Source organism: Hermetia illucens, chromosome 6 (assembly GCF_905115235.1).
Source record: "Hermetia illucens chromosome 6, iHerIll2.2.curated.20191125, whole genome shotgun sequence".
In the NCBI taxonomy this organism is placed as follows: domain Eukaryota; kingdom Metazoa; phylum Arthropoda; class Insecta; order Diptera; family Stratiomyidae; genus Hermetia; species Hermetia illucens.
This window is the reverse complement of record NC_051854.1, coordinates 86,831,346-86,854,818: the sequence shown is the minus strand read 5'-3', so window position 1 is coordinate 86,854,818 and position 23,473 is coordinate 86,831,346. Positions and strand designations below refer to the sequence as shown.

At 42.9% G+C, this 23,473-nt stretch overlaps 1 protein-coding gene across 1 annotated transcript; it reads left to right on the top strand.

The window, feature by feature from the left end:
* The first annotated feature begins 1,195 nt into the window (after positions 1 to 1,195).
* On the top strand, positions 1,196 to 22,513 carry LOC119660508 (acyl-CoA synthetase short-chain family member 3, mitochondrial). Its single transcript, XM_038069105.1, has 9 exons — positions 1,196 to 1,447; positions 6,589 to 6,896; positions 6,960 to 7,104; positions 7,608 to 8,145; positions 16,244 to 16,554; positions 16,612 to 16,757; positions 16,909 to 17,131; positions 21,992 to 22,114; positions 22,200 to 22,513. Exons 1-9 carry the CDS (start codon positions 1,369 to 1,371, stop codon positions 22,367 to 22,369), a joined length of 2,043 nt encoding a protein of 680 aa, XP_037925033.1. The 5' UTR covers positions 1,196 to 1,368; the 3' UTR covers positions 22,370 to 22,513.
* The last annotated feature ends 960 nt before the right edge of the window (positions 22,514 to 23,473 follow it).

The window sequence follows — 23,473 nt, the reverse complement described above, 5'->3', positions numbered from 1 at the left end:
GAGCGGGAGGGCTAGCCCGAAGTAATGTGTCAAACGGTTCCAGGCTAGTTCTCTGATGACAGGGAGGTGTTTAGTTGGTAGTCCCCCAGCATGCTGTTGCGGGAGTCCAACACTCTGTGCGTAAACGCATTCACCTACCCTACTCCCAAAAAAAAAAAAAAATGGCTGGCGACGATCTGTCGTGGTAGCAGCCCTTGCTTTTGTCTTTTTCGGCCTTCGCACAGCTCACCGAGGCCGAGGTCACGGCTAGGCTCGGGGGGTGGAATACGAGGAGAATCTGTGACTTCCCGTCGATCCTGTGCTGGATATCAGAGTAGGGTTAAGTGACTCCAGCATGCTGCACCTGCTCAGGGACGCGGTTTCGAAACTGTGGCCGACTCCACCTTCCTGACACATGAGGGCCCCTTCCAAATCCTGAAGCGATTGAAGCTGGACGTTCGGGTCTCTTTATCGAGATTGAAATTTTTCGCCGAACTGGAGGATGCTCCAAAAAAGCATCCGCGAAGTGCCAGGTTCGCTCGGTAAAACCATCGACGGAATCACGCCCTGGGTTTCTCCGCTGAACCCGCGTGGTTTCAGCTGGGGACCGGTGCGGTACGGTTCTTTCTTCTCGTCGTGACGGCGCATTTAATTGACGGAAAATGAAACCTTTTTGCTCTACTCTCGATGTCTAACCTTTGAAGGAGCGAGAATTCCATGATCCCATAGAGAAGTTCCAAATTCGTTTGCATTTTTGATCCAGTGTGTATCAAGGCTTTCCAAACTTTACGCTAAGAGGGTGATGCAAGAAAGCCTTCTCGCCCCTTTATTAGTAGATGCAGAATAGCATGCACTTGCTATTACCCTGGTAAGATTATCCAGGAGAGGCGGTGCGATTGGGGGAATTTCCCGCCCAAAATTCGTATAGCTATGTATGAATTGATTTATTTACAGCGTAGTACATAATTGCAGTTATCACGAGACTTCATGACGGTTATTTTGAAAAAGTCTTCATTGTAAGCAAATTTTCTTGTGAATTCACAATCATTTGACAATCTAATTACACCATTCGCATTTAATTATTGACTATTTTATCGCTAATGGTAGGGAACGATAGGTTCAATATACAAATTTCGGAATATAATTTGAATATTCAATTAGCTTGAGGAAAAATGGTCGCCATAGAATGGAAATTGGAAGTCAGTTTACTGTAGATCTGAGGTTAGAAAGGTTTATCGACGGTTTTCAACGGGGTTCAGTTAAAAGTTTCCTTAAATATCGAAAAAAAATTATTAATTTGTGAAGTGAACAGTTGGAATAAGTGCATGATATACATATCCACGTTATATACTACCCCAATTTCAAATTCTGAACTTCAATTGGGATACCATGTCTCACCAGTGCCTCGGGGATAACAGCAGGGATGAATGGAATAAAGCTACCAGCAACAGAGTAAACGATGATCACGGTAGGGTTGTTTAGAATGTGATATGAAAAACCAAAAGATGCAAATGTCACGTGGAATTTCCTTTATTTTTGCTGCATTTTGATGAATGGCTATAGAAGCAAGATATACTGCGTAAACAGGATTCCAATATGTCAACTATTTGATTTTAGTGAAAATCCTCATTCATTGCTATTCTTGCACTAGACATATTGTAAAGTGGGATTTAAGTGGCAATGGCAAATCATTTTCAATTCTGTTCTGCATATTCCAACTATTGCAAATGGATTTATTCTAGATTGAAAATTGACCCTCAAATAGTTTCAATTATCTTTCGATTTAATTGAATATCTAGATAAGTACGAAAATTCACATGCAGTTTTTGGCTGATGTGATTGAGAGAAAATTTTTTAAACCATCATTCATGACTAATTTGTATTCGGCTTTATATAAATATACATACACATCCTCTCTTTAAATTTAAAATAATTCAGGCATTTGCATGTTAAGTGCTTCAACTTGTGGTTAATGATAATAGGTTCAGAAGGCCACGCCGAATATGTTATTGCCGCATATTAAAGATCTAACCCCTCGGATTTGCTTTGTCGGTCTTCGTAATAGAAAATCTTATATATTTTACAAATTAATCCTTTTTAAGGTTTTGTGTAAAACAAAACCTTATTAAAATCGGTTTACTGTCTGTCTGTCTTTTTTTTTATGGATGGAGGTAGAAATCTTACAAAGACACTGCCACGCCAGGTTGCAACAGTGTGTGGGATTCTCACCTGCTAAAACCACCCCCACTTTCTCCTTCTTCCTTCCCCGTGGAACCGCCGCAAAGCATTACTTCGCGGGGTGGACTGCGCTTTAAGCGACCAAGCCTTCCGTTCTTCGCGTCCTCCTTGCGCGCTCCGCTCTTCCACGTTATTCCTGTATTCTTTTGGTTGCGGAGTTCACCGCACACCAGTTATCCTCCGACTTCAATATTTCCCCGACGATGTTCTGCGGGCTTAGGTTGGTTTTCAGGGAGTCTTCCACACTCCTCCTTTCTGAGAAAAATCGTGGACAGTGGAACATAACATGCTGTGCAACCACATTTAGGACAAAAGGGAGAATCATCCAGCCTGAATTGGTGCAGGTACTTCCTGTAATCACCATGTCCTGACAGGAAATGCGTCAGATGGTAGTTAATCTCATCATGTCGTTGCTGGATCGACTGCTAAAAGTGTGGGTCCAGCGAACTCACTGCGAGTCATCCCACCGTTGCTGCCACTTCTCTAGCAACTCTCGCCTTGCCCCCTTTTGGTATTCTGCATCCTTTTTAGGAGGATTTATTTTCCTTTTCTCGTACAGACAGCACTTGCCACAATGTCTATAGGGATCATTTCCGCAATAACACACGCTGCCTCGCCACTAAGCGGTAAGTCATATTTACCCTCCTCCAATTACTCTCACAGGCTAGTGCTTCCTCCCAAACTGGTCACGCGTATAATAGTGTGGAGTGAACCACTTCGGCCACAAGTAATCTGCGGCTGTATCTTGGGCCTCCAATGTTAGGCATCATCCGCGCTAATGATACGCTGGTATTTGTCGCTTTCTCACAGGCATAGTTAAGATGTCCTTTGAAATTGATTTTAGCGTCAATCATCACCCCTAGGTATTTGACAACCGGATGATGACCAGTTGGGGGTGGTATTAACAGCGAGTTTAAGAGCTCTATTGGGAACAGTATCCAGACCGGGTGTTTTGTTATCACCAATTCTCCGGCAAATTTGCGCAAGTTCCTCCTCAGTTACCGCAGGTATGGGGTAGATGTCCAATGCTTGTTTGTGTTGTTTGCGCTTCCCTTCATCCGGTGGGAAGAGTGCCATCACGATATCGAGCAGAAGATTCGGGTAGGTCAGTTGTGGTGTTCGCCCTCTCATCTTCTTCGTAAGCATCCTGTGCGCTGTTCTCCAGGGGCTTTGGTCTGCCTCTGCGCAAAGTTCCTTGAAGCATTCTCGCTTGCTGGTCCGTATAGCTTGCTTAAGCCTACCTTGAAGGTTCACATATACTAGCCGTTTCTTGTCGAAGTCTGGTCTTCCTCTAGATTGTTGGCAGATCCTTTTAGCACGAAAACATGCATCCCGTAACGCAATCTCTTCATTCCACCAATAGTTTGAGCGCCTTTTTGCGAGAATTCGTCGCCTCGGCATAGCAGCGTCGCATGCTTTCGGTATGCGTCCCATCATTTGCTCCACCTTTTCGGTAGCCGTACAACCGCGATTTTGGCCTCCCAATAGCATCTCTATGAATGCATCCTCTTCAAACTTTTTCACGGACCAGCCCTGGTGTCCAACTTCACGGGAACTCACATTGACGCATGGCCCATATTCAATCTAGAGGAAAATCGCCTGGTGGTGGATGTGAGTATAATGCTCACTGACAAACCATGTCAGTCTCCTCGCCAATGTGGTACTCACATATGTCAGATCGACTATTGAGCCCGACCCTGTCCCACGAAAAGTGGAAACATTTCCCGTATTGGCAGGCACCAAGTCTAGCTCCGCGAAAGCCTCGAGCAGGATACAGCCCCTGGTGTTCGTAGTACGACTGCCCAATCCACGGCCCACCCATTGAAATCACCTGCTATGGTCTTGGGGTTTCGACTTCTCGCATCCGAAACTAGCATACCTAGCATTCCTTCGAATTCTGCTATCGTCGCGCTTGGCGGAGCATAGCAACTATCTATATAGATACCAGCTATTTTTGCCCTGACGAATCCAACTTTTGGAAACTCCATCACTTCTTGAATGGCTTGATTTCCACACGCCCATATTGCGCCTTGCCAGTTACATCTGCAGTCCAGGCATCGCTCTTATTATTGCGATAAGGCTCACTGATTATGCCAGTTTCGATTCTCTTCTCATAGAGCGCTGCCTCGCAGTGGTTGAGGTTGATTTGTATCAACCTCATTTCTTTACTGCGTTGAAGGCTCTCCTAAACACTGGGTATCTGCTGCTGCCTGCAATGTGCCGACAGTCGACCCCCTTTTTCTCCTTGCAAACCATACATTCAGGCTCAGCTTTGCACTCCCTGAACATATGACCTTCTCCCCCACATTTTGTGCAACTTTTTGACCTGTCACGGTCACCGGTGCGTTTCGCCGCTATGTCCTGTGAGGATCCGAAAAAACCGTTCGCGCCCTCTCTACTCCTCTTTTCAAGCTTACCGCCCTTTTGGGTTTTAAGGGGTTGTCACTTGTGTTGACTAGGTGACGCTTGATTTCTTCGAGGCATTTTTTTCGTACTTTGCACCATTGTATAGTACACGAATGGTACGGACCATGTTTTTGATGACTTGGTTCACATTGGATTTGTCCTTCATAAATTCAGACAACTCTACTATTTTACCTCCGAGTAGGGCAAACGATAATTCGTCCGGATTCTGACACAGCTCCTCTGCTTGGTTTTCCCACTGGGGGCCTACGTATCTATTAGGCTTCCGGGAGCTTTCCTGATTTACTTCCTTGTTGATTTCGAAGGAGATCGAAGGATCATCGAGCTTCTCTTAAATGGATCAAACACTCAGTCTTGCGGCATGTTTCGACCAGGTGTGTCACCCCACTATGGGTTAATGAATGACTAGTTTGTGGGGCATTTTTTCGTGTATTTGGAACAGGCGTTCTCGCGAGTGATATCATCATCATCAACGGCGCAACAACCGGTATCCCCGCCTGATGGGAGATCTGGCAACTCCTCCCCATACATGCAAAAGGGGGGTGTACAATTTTTTTTCCATCAAATATAGTCATGTGGGGTATCAAATTAAAGGTTTCGTTTAGTACTTTTCGAAACCAGTCTTATATACCTGAAAGAGGTGTTCACAATTTGTTTCAGTGAATATAACCACGTATTAGTATCAGTTTTAACATTGGTTTCAAAGGGACGACCTCTTTTCAAGAGACCGACCAACTAGATTTTTTTTTTAATAAAAGGTGGAAATTTTCAAAAAACTAACCGTAGGGTTCACGATCCTTGAGAGTGTGAGATGTTTACCTACTAGAATCACCCCTCGCCAAGCTACGACTGAGATTTCTCCATATAGCAGCTTTCTTTGCATATTTATGTTTTGTTTATATTGGGAGAAGGCCCTGACTCGCGTTAAGCATGTAGACGCTTGTGTATCTAGAAGCTGGAAGGTACTTTCTGGATGCTTCGCGAAGAGGCCTACCTTATCCTGTGCAGAACGAATCCATTGCCTGTTTTCCTGGCAATTTGTTGCCTAGGTCGTTTGTTGCCTGTGCCTTTTTGTTCTTTGATATTTGAGACATATGTGCTGAAAGTCTCGTTTCTATATTTGCTAGTTAAGGTCTTTAGCTTGTTTGTCAGAAAGCTCAGAGTTTTTCCTTTAATTTTTCCGGTTTCTTCGCCACAGTTGCCCGTAGGAACGCTAGATGTCAAGAATGACATCTGGGGTTGAATTAACGCCAAACGGCTAAAAAAGGTGTCCCTGGTTACCTAGCTCGGATAATCGAGAGTTACGTTTCGAAGAGGTTTCTTTGATGCCAGTGGATGACGGGCTGAGGTTTCGCATTGGGCAAGCAATGTTGATTGTTTTTTCGAGACGACCTGGCCGTGGTTGTAGTTGCGAAGCAAGCCAACGACGAGGAGCTTTATGGAGGTGAAACCATTTATGCTTATCAATGCATAGTTACGATTGGTTGGACTCAACCTGATGAACGAAAAGACGGAAGCGATCGAGCGATCGGGTAATGATTGATGCCAAGTTGAACTTTAAGGGTCACTGGGACTGTGCACGAGAGAAGACAACAAAGGCTGGCTCATCTAGAGCAAGGCTGATACCTAATATCGGAGGTCAAAATATAGTGGTTGGTTGCTTATCGCAGGGGTGGTGGGATCCATCCATCCATGCTTCATGTTAAGTTTTTGACCTTCAAGGGCACTTACTTTTTACTTATAGAACTTAGAACAATAGTAAGTCCAGCGGGATTTTATTTAATTTTTAATTCAAACTAAACATGGTTGATTCATAGCGATCAGCGCCATTCGTTGATCGTTAATATGTCTTCAGGGAGAAGAGGAAGAGTTTATTTCCTCATTGTCAAACATCATGAAGCTCCAAACCCTAGAGATCTCGAAAATAATTTTATATCCTTTTCACAGATTGTTACCGAAATTCAACTGTACATAGTGAATTATATATGGACACATATCTTCAATCACTTAACGAACCTGAAGAATTTTTTGGGAATATCGCCAAACGTCTCCACTGGAGTAAGTTATGGGATCGAGTACTGGACAACAGGACTCCACCCTTCACAAAATGGTACTGTGGAGGATACTTGAACGCTTGTTATAATACCATCGATCGACATGTGATTGCTGGAAAAGGTGACCAAGTGGCGTTGATTCACGACAGCCCCATGACCAACACCGTGCGAAAAGTAACGTATAAGGAGCTCTTTGAAAAGGTAAAAGTTATTAGAAAGTATCTAGAAAGAGTAATCTTATTCGTATGTATATTTATATTTCAGGTCTCAATTTTAGCTGGTGGTCTGCGAAGATTGGGGGTTAAGAAAGGCGATCGGGTTGTAATTTATATGCCTTTGATCCCGGAAGTGATAATGGCTATGCTGGCTACAGTGAGGCTTGGAGCAGTGCATTCAGTAGTTTTTGGTGGTTTGTATATTTTTATAATATTTCGCTTTTTTGCCAGAAATTTTCAGGTAACAAACGGCAATTTGAGCAATCCCAACTAATAATAGTACAAAGGGAACAAAAAATTAATTGATTCCGCTTTTATTCATGCTTGGGGCATTTTCTACGTAACGGGTCAATTGAAACACCTTCGAATTCTCAAATCAGCACCATTGAACGCTATTGAGGAGCAAGTGGATTAGTTAAGTTGCGGAAGATAGTACATGTGAATTCCCTGAGTGAAACTTATATTCCCTGTATTCCGCTGTGAAGCCGGGGTAGAGCGTCAATGGAAATCATTAAAATTTATAAACTTGCTGGCTGACTGGACGTTTCAATTAACCTTTTCAGTTCACTGAGAAACGTAATCATAGGACTGTAATGCGTGTAGCTCGGAGCTACATGTACTCCATTAGACAGTTTTCCAACCGTAAACGACGATAGAGACTGATGATTATACTGTGTCCTATAAATATTCATTTCAGGCTTTGCAGCCAGCGAATTATGCACAAGAATCGAACATGCCAAACCCACCGTTGTAATTGCCGCTAATTGTGGATTAGAGCCGAATAAAGTCATCCCTTATCTGGACATTCTTCATGATGCAGTTGGAATGTCATCTTGGAAGCCCATACGAAGTGTTATCTTCCAACGACAGCAGATACTGGTTTCGCCTCTGGACATAGAAAACGATATCAACTGGGATGATGTGTTGGCATACGGAGAGCGGGCAGAGTGTGTTCCGGTTGAAGCAAATGATCCCCTTTACATACTTTACACGTCTGGAACGACAGACAAGCCTAAAGGAATTCAAAGGCCTACGGGAGGTCATTTGGTGACTTTGATGTATACTATGGATACAGTTTATGGAGTGAAGCCCGGAGATGTATGGTGGAATGCGTCAGACTTAGGGTGGGTTGTAGGACATTCATATATTTGCTATGGGCCACTGCTTTATGGAGCAACTAGTATTATGTATGAAGGCAAACCAGATAGGACACCTGATCCTGGACAATATTTTAGGTGAGTTTTTCATATTCTATTCTATTGCAAAGATAGTTTGAATGAGTACTTTGGTGCTAAAAGAGTTAATATTTAGTTTAAGGATGTTTATGGTGAGAGCTCAAGTCTAGTTTTAAGGAATTCTTGACAGTTAATTTACTTTCAATGGACATGTCCAATCATTTCTTCCAAGGCTAATGTTTCTGTCCTTGAACATTTTAATAAGTTTCATATAATTTAATGTTATAAAAGGTAAATTTCTGGCGAACGCTTCCATACTATTTTTGGTTGGAGTAATCAAGAACTTGATAGTAATGTGAAACACGTCTGCGCTATTTAGCGCTCTTCATTGCCTACATAGAGTTGCTGACGAAACTTATTCCACTTGTCACGAGGAAAAAGAGTCGTTATCGTCGTCTACCATCACCCGATTGGACAACAGTCTGCCAGGGGATCGTGTCTTACTGATCTTGTGCACGTGAAAACTCCTGGTTTTGTGTGTAGCAGGACGAGTGATGTCCCTTCCAGAGACATTATCATGCTCTTTGAATTTGGGTAGGACGCCTGTGATACATCTTCTTACTAGGAGCTTCAGCCTTTTCCTCTGCACTGTAGAACAAAACGGACTGAATCGCGCTCATGAGAAGCACGAAATTCAGGGTTTCCATATTCTTTTTAGACAAGCTGACTATTTTAGTTTTTTCAAGAACAAAGGACGCCCGCGACCTGTCAAATCAATATCCCAAAGCTGCTTTCTGCCTGCTTTCCGCCTGCTCAACAGTGCCTCCAGCAACAAGTGCCGCAATATCATTTCCATAATCAAACAGGTACCACAATTCTAACATATCACGTCTTAACAGACGCAGGAAGCATTCCAGAGACTCGGTCCTAGGATGGACCACTGTGCTATCAACGAAGTGGTCTCCATTCTTCTCTGCTCTGTCAGCGTTCCATAGCGTAGGGAGCGGTTTCCTAGATATTTTTTCAATATCCGTATGAGGTTGCCCATAATAGGGAAGACATTGTAAATTGTGTCTTACATATCTGCTTTTCTTACTTATGCCTCATTGATGTACCGTACCCGCAACTTCCACGACCGCATCCACTAGTGCTTTTCCTTCAATAAGTCTATTCCTGCTGAGCTTCTCAAGCCCCTTTAACTGGTCATCTTGGTGTATGCCTCGTTTGAAAGCTGCGCCAAAAGGCGAAGAGTGCGGTACTTTCTCCACTGCTCGGCAATTTCAGTAGTTCGCTAATTCATAGATGGCCTACCACTGTTTTTTTTTATGGGCGGAGGTGGAAACCTTTAAAAAACGGTGCTGCGCCAGGCTCCAGCAGTGTGTATTTCTTACCCACTAAAACCAACCCCACATCTCCACCCATATCCTCGCGGGACCACCGTGAAGTATTACTTCGCGAGGAGGGCTCTGATTTACTCCAGCGCAATTAAGCCACGCGTCTGTCGCGCTTTTCGAGGTCGTTTCAGTTCCTTCAGCTTCTTCTGTATCGCCGTTACTGTTCCGCTTATTGCACTCCAGTTTGCTGCGCATCTTAACATCTCCTCTAGGAAATTATCGGGTTTGATAAATACTTTAAGGGCATCGTTTAACATAACTGCTTGTAGCAATTTCTCCTGGATCCTCGGGTGTAACAGCGCATTCGGGACAGTGATCCAATCCGAAGCGATGCAAGCACTTCTTGTAAGGAACTGCGTTATAGGGTAATTTAATTCTCCATGCTTGCGGTCGACCCATCTCTCAATACACGGGATCAGTGTATGGGTGCAGCGGCCCTGTTTGGAATTATCCCACCGTTGCTGCTATCTTCTGCACAGCTCCTTGCTAGTCCGCAATCACTTCGGCCGGATTAACCCCCCTTCTACCGTTGAGATAGTGGGCTTCATTCGCCAGAAGATCCAAGGGAATTATTCCCGCGATGAAACACACTGCCTCACCTGATACCGTTCTATATGCACTACACCCTCAGCGCGATTGGTGTGTATGCCGAATTTACCCTTCTCCGGATCGCTGTACTATCCATAGCGCACGCCCAGACAGGAGCCGTGTATAGCAGGATGGATTTCACTCCTGCGATAAGCAGCCGACTAGATTTTGGTCCTCCAATATTTGCTGCCTTTTGGCGAGCATAGTCTAGGTGCCCCTTGAACCTCAACTTGGCATCGATCATTACCCCCTACCTAATGATCGATTTTGGAACGACCTCGTGATTACCAACATAGATCTTGACAGTGTTGTTTTTCCTGTGATTGGTAATAAGGACCACCCCCGTCTTATCTTCCGTCAGGTCCAGTTTCACCATTTGGAGTCATGCGTTGATAGCATGAGTAGTTTCACTTGCATACAGTTCCACGTCCTGGTGGTGTTTCGCAACTGCTACTACTGCCAGGCCGTCTGAAAAACCAATCAATGTTGCTTCCCTTGGCATGCGAAGGCCGAGCATTCCGTCATAAATTATGTTCCACAACAGGGACCCCAGTACGGATCCTTGGGGAACACCTGATGTCACAATATATTCGTTCAGTCCGTTGTCCGTCTCGTACCAAAGAAGTCTCTCCGAAAGGTAACTCTCGATTATCCGAGTTAAGTAACCAGGGACACCCAGTTTAGCCAGGGTGCCCTTAATGCAACGCCAGTTGGCTAAGTTAAAGGTATTACTGACATCCAGCGTTCCCACCGTGCAGCACTTACCAATGGCCGATGCCTCCCGGGCCGGGTCTACGACCATTGCAATGGCATCAATCGTAGACCGTACGAAACTCACACTGCCACTCCGATAGACCACCCGCTAACTCGACGAACGGAAGCAGCTTGTTGTATGTCACCCTCTTCAACACCTTCGATATGAAGAGGGTGCACCAGGTGATTTTTGGGGCTTCGGTAGCAGAACCAACCTCTGCCTCTTTCACTAAGCGAGAAACACTCCTTCAACCATGCATGATGCAAATGTACTTATGAACCATGCGGGCCTGGTTTTAGCAGCAATTTGAGGGCTTTGTTCGGAATACCGTCCAATTCCGAAACACTATTGTCTGCAATTCGTTCATAGATCTCCTGTACTTCCTCCTCGGTCACCCCGGGGATTGAGAAAACGTGAACCATCCAATAGTTCACGTTTTCCGCTTCCTTCTTGTTGTGAGAAAAGGATTGCGATTATTTTGAACAACCTTGTAAGCAGCGCCCCACGGGTTCGTATTTGCTTTAAGGCACAACTTCTTCTTTTTCTTCAGTCTTTGTCCCGTTCACAAGCGGGGTCGGCTCGTCGTGATCGGCTTCGCCATTTGGCTCTATCGAATGCCTGATCTGGGTGCAATCTCGAGGCTTTCAAATCCCCATCCAGCGTATCAAGCCACCTAAGCCTTTGCTTAGGTCTGCCTTTTGGTCGTTTACTGCTTGTAGCATTTCCCGAATAGCCTTCTTAAGGCTACTTCGAAGATCGCGGTATTCTTTCTCCGACTGCTGATGTTCTGGCTTCTCTCTGGTCCTTTAGATAAGCCTCCTCTCTCACAGACACGATGCTCACAACAGCGCGATTTCTTGGTTGCATCAGTAGTTTGGTTTCCTACTGTGATGGAACTTGCGTCGCAGCGTTCTACAGTCGCAGGCCTTAGTTATCCGTTAATATAACTGGTTCACTTTTTGCAGCGCCATTCCCTTCGTGTCGTAACCTCCTTCTAAAGCCGCCAGGAATGTTTCTTCCTCCAAAGGTCCAGTGGAACACCCAGCTGTTCTGGTTTTTCCACTTTTGATGCTCACTCGACTGTCGCCTCCTCCGTTCTTGATGTCGAGAAAGATGGCCTGATAGTCACTGTGGGTATGGTGCTCATTCACCCGTCAGATCGTCCCTCTCGTCAACAAGGTACTGGGGTAGGTTGGATCGATGGATGGACGCCGCGGTAGTTATTAGGTTCATAATGGACGACAAAGTCAACTGAAGCCTCTTCCCCTCACCACTGAAGTATCATCCGGCGCGCTCTGGCTGTCTCAAAAGTTTCGACGAATCTCCCAAATTAAAAGGTGAACTCTCCCGGGGTTAGTGTTACCGCCTCTTAGCATTTCAATAAGTTTCGTATCATTTCATGCCATAAAAGGAAAGTGCATGGGAGATACTTTCATATTAAGGACATGCTGGAACATATACTTTAGACTAGGCTCGCGAAAATGGAATGCAAACGAATTTTGAATCTACCAGGTGTGAGGGTGTTAGTCTAAGGGGCAAAACGCCGTTAGAAGCCTTAGTAAGGCCTTCAAGTTATAATGGCTTCAGATTCCGAATCACTCCATGCAGTTTTGTCAGTCCTTGCAGTCTTGCAGTTCAGCCACTTCAAAGTCGGGTCTGCTCCCATTGCTGTAGGGATAGATGGTTGGCGAGTCAATAATCAAGTACGTTGTTTTTCTCCCGTCTCTTCTTACAGCAAGTAATGTTATAAGAAAATCTTGTTTCCCTGTTGAATTAAGTTCAGGACAATATCCTAATCACTTTTTCTCCCTCAACTTTGGCTGGCGCTTATACTGCAGGTGCTTAAGTAACTTCGGACGACGTTTGGCCCAGAATCCTTAATATAAGCCAAGGGTGGAAGTGTTAATAGTAGGCGCAGTTTTGAGGTGGGGGAACTATTTTGGCTTCTCATTCGCATTTATCTTATCAGGTCAGTTTGGGTTTCAATTGCTCGGAAACGAATACCAAATTAGATGACCACATTGCATTCATCAGTAGATTCCGGAATTGCCTTGTGAATGTGCGTAACAAGACAACCACTGACATAGGCCCTGAAGAATTCATTACTTGAGAGTGGCTTGCCTTTGCTTGTGTACTGCGTGCATAGCTACTTTCATGGACACAGAGCTTTGACTTCCTAGGCTTATCATGGTCCGCTTTCGTCATGAGACCATCGTTTCCTAGTACTTTTCTAACCGGATAACTGACGTTTTGAACAGCTCGCTGGAGAGCATTGATTATTTGTTATCATCAAACGTGGTTTTTTCTCTATTGCAAGTCAAGTGGACAACTTGGAAGGGGATCGATAACAGTAAGAGACTAAAGCTTTTATCACCGCTGTGAACGAGGGCGAACGTAACACGTCTTGAACTCCGATTGCGCAGCAAATGTCGGAAAGGACTGCAAACCATGCGTTTTGACAAAAAGAGGTTTACCATTGCGCTGGTCAGCGAAACAGAAATAACATCTTTTCTTAAACACAACAAGTAATCACCGCGGTTACTCCAAAACGCCAAGTCTTTGTTAACGCCTGTATCAATTGTTCATCGGTGTACTGTGGCCCGGTACAATGCTGAAATACGTAATGTCACTTGTGCGAACCACATAATGATAGGTGTGTTGACGCAAAAGAAGGAAGTGGCAGTGGATAGGTCACACTTAAAGAAAGGGTGAAAATTTTAGGGGGGAAGGGAAAGAGGAACTGGGGGAGAGGACTGATGGGGAGTTTAGGTGGGAGGGGAGAGAAAGGAGAGAAAAGAAGAGGGGGAAAAAAGAACCGAAAGGTAAGTGGAGATGGGAAAGTCAACAGACAAACTATAGGAAAGCAGCCAGTTGAGGTTAGAGGATAGATAGTGCCTGTTAATAAACGCCAGATTTGAGTTGCGCGCTGTTTCGCTGACAAACTTATTATATGTGAGTGCACCGCTACCGTACATCGCTCAAGACGATAAAGAGCGACGACCATCTTTCCACACGCTCATTTAGTAACCGACCATAGATTTGGTGTGGTAGCATGTGTGTGTTCCGCAGGGAGGCTGTGTATTTGATCCTAAATTATGTGGAAGGGCTCATTGAGTCCAGTGTGGAGTAATATGTCTTTTTAATAGAGTGCTGGTTCCCAAGGACGCTACAGGTATCAACTGGGACTCTCATCTACTTATATGAATGTTAAGCATGCACTCTTAATTGACCGGTGCTTCCAGCTTGAGATAGGAAGATACAAATGCTCAAATTCAAACTTTTAAGTGTTATCCATTGTCTGCCATTTTTTTCCAAGTGTTTTTTTTTCAATCACCGGCGAATCTCAGCACACTTTAAGACAATATATGACTAATTTTAAAAAAAGTAAAGTAGCACATATTTTCATATTTTCGTAATGATGACAAAGCGTCAGAATACAGTGCCTTGTTGTGTGGGACATTGTTACTTTGGTAAGGCCGATCAGTTTTGCCTGAATTCCAAAATCAAGCATTACTTTGTATGTTATAATACATTTCGGTCAATACTGTCATGTACCTGAAGTCAAGAAATATTTGATGGTTGTCGATATTGATTTTCTAGTATTTTTCTATTTCTTCTGCTGGTTAGTTGTCAATTTTCCGGTTTAAAAGCATCCTTAGTATTCACCAGTCGTCTCATTGGCATACAAGCTAATTCTTCTCTATTTTATTTTATTTTTGTGAATATTTTATATGACGTACAAAGTAGGGAGATGCCTCTGCAATTTCCACATGTTCACCTGCCATCTCTTTCGTGGATCCTTCTATGGCTGGTGCCTTATTAAATTCTTGACATTTAATGGCTGACTCTATTTCTTCCAATGTTGGCAGTTCAATGTTGTCATTATGCTCGACTCAAATTATTATAGGTTCTGGGGATTAAGGTTTTGTGCAAACACGAAAATATTTCTATAAAAGAAATATGTGAAACTTTTCATACCTGAAGCATCCAACTTCTGGTTTCCAGATTATTTTAGTTTTCCAACCTCAAACTTTCGAAGTTGGGGGGAGGGAGGGGGGTTCTTCCGAATCTACAACCTGGAGGACCAGGTCAATTGCATTGAAGCAGGGGTGTGATCAGATAGCATGCAGTATGGTGGAGTTACGCCAACTAAGCTGGGCGTCCAGCTCTACTTTTTCACTTTCCCCGATCACGAGTTGTTCGTTAACTTCTGACAACAAAGCTGATTTTCTGTAACGCATCAACTGACACCTCAAGTCCAAAACCTACTTCCACGTCGTTCTTTCTGTCGTCCTCTACAGCACTTGGTGCTGGACAGCTACCAGTGGCAATGGACCTCATCTGGGAATAGTGGAGACGAAGGCGGATCAATGGCTGAGGTAGCTATGATTATGTCTGGAATGAGAACATGGCGCTGCATCCATAATAGAGAAGTTGCGGGAGATGCGCCTTCGATGGTATGCTCATATATCAACATATATTCGCTAAGATTATTCTGAAAATCTACATCGATCAGAAATGAGCCAAAGAACGGCCGAACCAACAACAGTTTGATATGCTTTAAGGACCATATTCATGACCGAGAAAAGTGGCGAACCTGAGGAAGAATAGGTCTAACATGTTCACAATTGTGTTGCAGTTGACGTTTTAGAGTGAAGATTTCCTGGTTCAGCTGAGAGCTGAGACCTTCAAATTTTTTCCATACTCTTATTTTCCTCCTCGTATATGGTTTCCTTTTTTCTGGGGGATTTTCCATCCATCCACCTAAAAATTACAAATAAGAAAATACACGAAAATTGACCTTAGCCACTTTCAATCCCGGGAAACCGAATTTCAGCTTCAAAGTTAATATTCATAAAGTGCTTATTGAATCGAATTTTTTGGGGAACAGGATGTGTGCAAATATATTGAAATTCTACGAAGCAATGTTTACTCGAACATACTTCTTTGGTAGTGTCGATGCAGTTATTGAAAGTGTAGATGGCTGCATCCATGGCTGCCTAACTCGATGAATGATTTCGAGTCCTTCAATTCCCTTCGTACGTTTCATCTGAGAATGATTAAAGTGGAAAAAACCCACAAATTGAAGGGTTATTTAGGGACAGACAAATTTTAAATTGATTCGAGGTGACTGGTATCTGTTTAACTCATTTAGCTATCTTTATTTTTCGGTCTTCATTGGTTAATTAATTTGGTTTTTCGAATTATAATTCTTAATCGCAACTCATGGATATAATATAGCTCGGAAGCATATTTGGTCTTACTTGGGCGTTAAATCGGGGATGAGGGTGAATTATTGCCTTTTCAAGATAGGACTAAGGAGTTACATTTAATTGACTGTATATGACGCAGGTTCATACTAGAAACGTTCAAAAATATCTAGTTCATACTTTAAAAAAACATTATTCCATTTAATTTTCAGATTAATTGATCAACATAAAATCAATGTATTATTCTCTGTGCCTACTGCATTCCGTGTACTCAGACGCGCTGATCCTGATTTAAAATTCGGCAGCAAGTACTCATTAAAATCCTTGCGAACTATTTTTGTGGCTGGGGAGCATTGTGATCTGGAGACAAAATCTTGGATTGAGGAAAAATTTAAGGTGCCCGTGCTGAATCACTGGTGGCAAACTGAGACTGGCTCTGCCATTACCGCCACTTGCTTAGGCCTTGATCAGAATTTAAATCCTCCTAAGTATACCACGGGATTGCCTTTTGTTGGGTATGATAGTAAGTTGGATTGGTCGCCATTTCGAATATAAATATTTTCACAAAGTTTTGTTTTAGTTAAAGTGATGCATCCAGATGGGAGTGAAGCTGGACCAAACGAACTTGGGCGTATTCTCTGCAAATTGCCACTACCCCCGGGTACAATGTCAACACTTTTTCAAAATGATGAGCTTTTCAAGAAGGTTTACTTCCAGAACTATCCGGTAATTATGAATGTCCTTTTTAATAATATTAAATGAAGTGTTCATTATTGAAGGTGGCATTTATGGTGCCATTTGGATAGAAGATGCTAGATAAAAGAGGAGATACTGTGGATGATGACATTCTTTTAACATTTACTGTTTTTCTTACAAGGGATACTATGACACGATGGATGCAGGCTACAAAGATGACAACGGCTATATTTTTGTGACAGCGAGGGACGACGATGTTATCAACGTTGCAGGCCATCGGATATCCACTTCTAGTTTAGAAGATGCTGTTTTCAAACATCCTGATGTTGCTGACGCGGCCGTTTTTGGTGTACCTGAGTCCACAAAAGGACAAGTCCCCCTTTGTCTATTCGTGCCTAAACAAGGTAGGATATCAATTCTTTAAACTGTAATAATGCCTCGTATATTAACATGGCTCAGAAAACTGATTTTTTAAAAGAAAGATAGTATGGGGGAAGTTCTTAGACTAGATCTATACTGATGGGAATTGCGTACTATGAATATTATTTTGGGTGAAACAAAACAAAATCGTTTCAATGTCTGTCTGTCAGGCTTCTTTTTGGCCGGGGGAAATTCATCATGGATACGCATCTGGAATCGAGAATACTCAGGTCGTACCTTTACCGACTAGAACCTTCCATATTTTCTCTATATTCCCCTGTGGGGTTACTGATCTGGTATTACTTCACTTGGCTGTTCGGTTGTTCATTTCTCACTCTACATGAGCTGCTTCCGCTTGGCGGGGTGTTAATTGCAGTAGCTTCCAGTCTATACCTCTGCCCCGCTTCCGCTTCCAGATTTAAAGATTTTCCACGGCTAAACAGGTATTTAGCTCAGTTTCAAGATTTCTCCTCAAAGTGAAGAAAAACGGTGATTCATCGAAAGCGAACCTATAGAGGTTTCAATGTGGTTTCGGTAGTTCAGATACTTATGTTTGGGATAAGTCTATGTGTTCAGCGGACATTCTTCTCCAAATTCCATGCTGCATGACCCGCAACTAATGACCTCATTCGCTCACTTTGTTTGCTTAGGTGTTCTTCCCATTATCATACAAGCAGCTGGGATTATTCTCGCAATTACGCATGCGCCCTAATAATATGTTGTTCAGTAGGTGCAACATGTTACCTGGCTTCGGGATCTTTTGCAAATTTTTGTAATAAAAAGGTGGAAATGACCCTTCTTTTTGGCAGTCTCTGAACACCTGGACGAACATGGTATGGTGGTATTCTTATTGCCAGTATCAGCACTTTGTTGGGGAATTCTTTCAATACCGGGGAGTGAGTTATCCCGGACTCTTTTTACTGCGTCGGGAACTTCTTCTGCGGTTAGCGGGTGGACGCGTCCGGCACTCATTGGTATAGCGCATATAATAGGAGAGTACCTTTTATTGCCGACATAACCTACTTGTACGCACCTCCCCATGGGTCAGGATCTGGTCATCACAGAGTCGGTTGAAGCAATATTTATTACTTTTTGTGATGGCCCTCTGCAGCTTTCTACACGCATGTTTTCACTCGTTGTTCATACTCCGGCAAGTTTCTTCGGCGTTGACTTCACCTTCTGGCTTTTAGGCATTCTCTACGACATTTTGGTATTTCGGGGTCCCATCAGTAGTTACATTTGCGCTTTTGACAGTGTGCGCGTTCCAGTAAACTCAGTGTTGCATCGCAATATCTCCAAAAATGGATCCTCATCGGGTGATTGTGATGGCTAACATTTTTCTGGTCTTTTTAGATTAGCATTTATTGTTCTGGTTACTTATCAATAGTAATATACTTATATAGCCTGATGGTCGATGTGCGTATACTCTTCGCTAATATGCCGGTGTAGACGCTTGACCAGCGAGTCACTTATGAAAGTAAGATCCACGATCCTATGTTTGCAGTCTATGTTTGCATTTCCGATATTTGGCAGAGTGATATTTAGGCAGGAGAAGACTTCGAGTAGAATTCTTCCTTTTTCTTTCCTGGTTTTCCCATTCCGCTGCCCCGTAGAAGTCGCCAGTAATGTTTTTGGGGTTTTGTTTTTTTGCGTTTCTCCGATAGGCGTCCGATAGACGCTGCATTCCGGAGTGCACTTAGTCGATACGACATTCCCAGCTTTCTGCAGTTTAATTTATTTTTCAGAACAATTATACAAACTGGATGGTAGCATGGGACTTAATGCCCTTGAAATAAAAAGACATCGACTTTACTTTGGTCCACCAATATTCGGTAGTATTCTTGAGATACGAGTAGTTGCAGAACACTCAATGTGTCTTTTGATGTTTAGTCTTTTGTCAATCATTACCAAGTAAGTAAGTACTGGTTGGGAGTAAATTATTTGTACGTTGGCTTTAATTTTCACGGTCATCTAATTTCTTCTGTTGTTGATTAGAAGTACTTCTGTTTTATGTTCAGCAAGTGATAGGCAGGAATATTTCAACCAGAAATTCATCTCCCATATCGCTTCATTTGCGTAAATATGGATCTCGTCTAGATATTTTGCATTTATTGTTATCCGGATATCATCCGCAAAGCCAATGGCACACTGTCAATACTCCATTTTCTTTTTCTTCAGTATTTGTCCCATTCAGAAGTGGGGTCGGTTCATCTTTATTGCATCATTTTGTCCGGTCAAAGCCCTGATCAAATAATCATCTACCATATCAAGCTATCGTTGTTTCGGTCGGGCTTTTAGACGTTTCCCATCAACTTCGACGTTCAGACCAATCTTGGCAAGTGAGTTCTCGTCAGCGCGAATTACATGACCATATCATTGAAGATGCATGGTTCATAGTTCACTTTCTTCTTCTTCAATAATATACGCGGAGCGACCCGTCTTGTCAACTAATAGCACGTCAGGCTTGTTGTGTGGAATATGGCGATCAGTTAGAACTTGCCGGTCCCAATACATGCTGTAAGTGGAACTATCAAGTACTGCTTACTGCTCATATCTGTAAACCGGACATATTCCCGTGATCAGCCTATGCTTGTATGCAAGGTTTTGATGGATCACCTTACATACAGCATTATGTCTGATGGTGTATTAGACTTCTCTAACGCCGAACCACACACTGGTCGTTCGCCACTCGCTCTTTCATTATGATTGCCTAACTAATATGATAAATATCGGAGTTGAGGAACCTTCTTCTTAGATGCGCCATGAGGAACTGGCAAAGCATTGGTTATTAGATTCATCATCATCATCAACGGCGCAACAACCGGTATTCGGTCTAAGCCTGCCTTAATAAGGAATTCCAGGCACCTCGGTTTTGCGCCAAGGTCCACCGTACTCCTTAGTTCGGTAGAGATTTAGGTATGGCTTGCATCCACCAGTATGAATGCTAAGCCATGCACTTGGTATAGACTGGTACCGTTGTTGCTTGTCTCAGCGGGGCTCTGATTGTGTCACAAAATCAATCCGTGTCTTAAGAAGACCATGGGATTAAGTCCCAAGACAGGGGATCACGTAAAACCCTCAAGGATTTAACTGTACATCTCGGGTTGTTCTTCTCATAATGTCAATATCGTGAGCATAGGCCAGTAGTTGGATGGACTTGAAGAGGATGGTGCCTCTCGCATTTGCGTCTGCATCGCTTATCATTTTCTCGAGGGCCAGGTTAAAGAGGACGCATGATAGGGCATCCCTTGTCTTAAACAGTTGTAGATGTTGACAGGTCTCGAGAGTGATTCTGCTGCTTTTATCGAGCCTCGCACACTGGTCAGGGTTAGCCTAGTCAATCTTATTAATTCCGTCGGGATACTGAATTCTCTCATAGCCGTGTACAGCTTAACCCTGGCTATGCTATCATAGACGGCTTTAAAGTCGATGAAAAGATGGTGCAACTGATGACTATATTCCAACAGTTTTTCCATCGCTTGCCGCAGAGAGAAAGGCATTGATTCGCTATCCCACACCTTGAGTATTAGTTGATGAACCACTTGGTTGGTCACCTCCATATTTAACTAATTCAGCTGTAATTCCATCGGCTTCTGGCGAATTATGGTTTTTAAGCCGATGGATTGTACGGACTGTTTCTTCTATACTTGGTCGTGGCAGAATTTGTTCGTCGTCTTTAGTTGCCGGGACCTCCAACTTGAAGATATTTTGGTTGCTGAGCAGTTCATCGAAATACTCAACCCATCGCTCCAATATGCCCATTCTGTCGGAAATCAGATTTGCCTCTTTGTCTTGGTAGGATGAGCATCGAGGTGTATAAGGTTTCATCCTGCTAACTTGTTGGTAAAACTTCCGCCCCTGGTGCGGTTGCTCCCTGTACTTTTCGAGTTCACAGACGTTGTTAGCTTACATTTATTGTCAAACCGAGGTCGAGGGGGTTGTCAAGATCATTTGTTGATAATTCATTTCCAGGGCATCTGCTGACTTGAAATCTCCAGGTATGATTTTGATATCATACTTGGGACAGGCTTCGAGGGCCCGCTCAACTGCCTCGTAAAAGATATCCTTCTCCGGCTCTAGGGTCTACTCTGTAGGGACGTGAACATTTATGAGGCTTATATTTCTAAATTTGGCTCGGAAGCGCTGAGTGCATAGCTGCAACGCTGTTACATCAGCCCGATATTGGGACAGGGTATCGGCAGCTCAATCTCTGTACTGGGGGCGTACGTTCCATGAGAAAATACGCAAATCGTTATTCTGTTGTCGTTGCCGGGTTCGTCGTTGTAAAGTCCAGCTTGCTCTAGGCTTCTTCTGTGGCTTCGTAACAATGGTTTTCCGTGTAGGGTTGTCAGCTCTACACAACCCCCAGTCTGCAGTTTTTCGTTAAGAAAGAGCAGTCACCACGTGGACATGGAGATAGGGTTTGGTAGTAGAGCTGCCGATGTTGGTTCAACAGGCGGTTCCCACGTTTTATGCTCCATAATGGGTACCAATGCACGTTTCACCCTGGGACATATACTACCCTTTGACCACTTTATTAGATTGATTCTGGTAATGGTTCAATAAAAAATAGCATAGCCTTAGTTCTCTTCTTTCCTCCCCCCCTACATTTGGATGGACAATTCCGTAGCCTACATAACGACGAAATGTATGAGCGATACATTGACCGTCAGGTTGTGGATAAAATTCGGCTCTTTCATGAAATCACAATGTGCCATAGCGAAACATGGCAGGGTACAGCCTCTACTCACATATTTCACATCTGGTTTCAATCAGGCTTATTGGCCGTATATTTTGGACTTTTTTTTTTAACTGAAATACAATTATTTTGCCTATTTTCACAGGATGTGAAAAACCGACAACAAAAGTATCTGTGGAAATCATCAAAGTTGTTCGGGATACGATTGGACCAATAGCATCATTTCGATTGGTCGCTGCAGTTGAGACATTAGCACGAACTCGATCAGGTACTTCTGAATAAATCTTTTGAAATAAAATTATCTACACAAAATTTCATAATAAAATTCGTTCATGATAAATTCCTATCCACAGGAAAAACTATGAGAAAAGCCATGGCGGATTTTGCAGCTAATAAAAGTGTAATTCTACCAGCAACGGTTGAAGATGCGACTGTCTTTAAAGATATTCGCCGAGCCTTACAAGAGTTAGGCTACGCCATGAATGCTCCTGACCCAGTTGTAGGTATGAAGAGAGGAAAGTGATCGACCCTTTAAGGGGTATTTTGCAAATTATTAATCTTAGAATAGAATCAAAACAGCCACTAAGCAATAAAGTTGTCATCTTTGTAATGAAATAGATAGTCATATAAAGTGCTGGTTGGGGACCTAAATCAGTTTATAATTAAAGCGAATTTAGTTTTATTTGCAATTTTGTTTATTTATTTAAAAGAAAGTGTGAATAAATTGAGATATTTGTAGAAGATGGCCTTTATTTGTTAAGCCCACGCGCCTTTCTAGAATAGTGAGAATTTGAACAGTGATGGGAAGCATCTAAGATCGTAAAGTTTGTTTACGAAATTCAAGAATCGTTTGCAAAGGCTCTGAAAGTCCCTGAACGCCTCTCTGAAAGTATCTGCCTGTGGTTCCTTTGAATTGGACCAATTATCATCTTCCATATTTATTGGGGATACGTGAGCGTCTTTGATAATGACACTCCTTGCGGATTTTAATCTACGACACCCGAAGCTTTGAGGGAATATCAAATAATCCCGTAAATTAATTTCTACCTAACTTTATAGAAGCACTAATCATTGAGTTGTAGTTTATTTTAGGCAATCACCCTTGAAACGTGTGGTTGGTAATATAATTTTCATTCAAATTGATTTTATGGTTAATGACCTTGTAATGCAGTTTGATTCGAAATTAAAAATAAGAACAAACTGAAACTTTTAGAAATTCTGTTGTTGCAAATACAGGTAATAAGATGTCGAGAATATTGCGCTTCATTTCACCCCAATTTTCTCCAGACGCAAGAAATACATTTATTAACGAATGAATGGAATTGTTCTGTTGCCACGAAGGCAGGAATCTGGCTTTAGATACTTATGACAAAGCTACAATGGCATCGATAGCGAAGTTTGTAGGACGCGGTTGTGCTTTGAGATATGCGAATCGTACAAGTGCCTGAGAAACAATATCTACTCTGCAACATGCTCGCCTACGGTGATACTGATCGTTCCCTGTACCCAAAAGTTAAAATCAACAAAAACAGATCCTTTTAGGATTCATGGTTTTCCCTTTAACATCCGAAATTTTTGGCACTATTTACTTTTTAAGGTTTTGTGTCAAACAAAACCTTATTAAAAT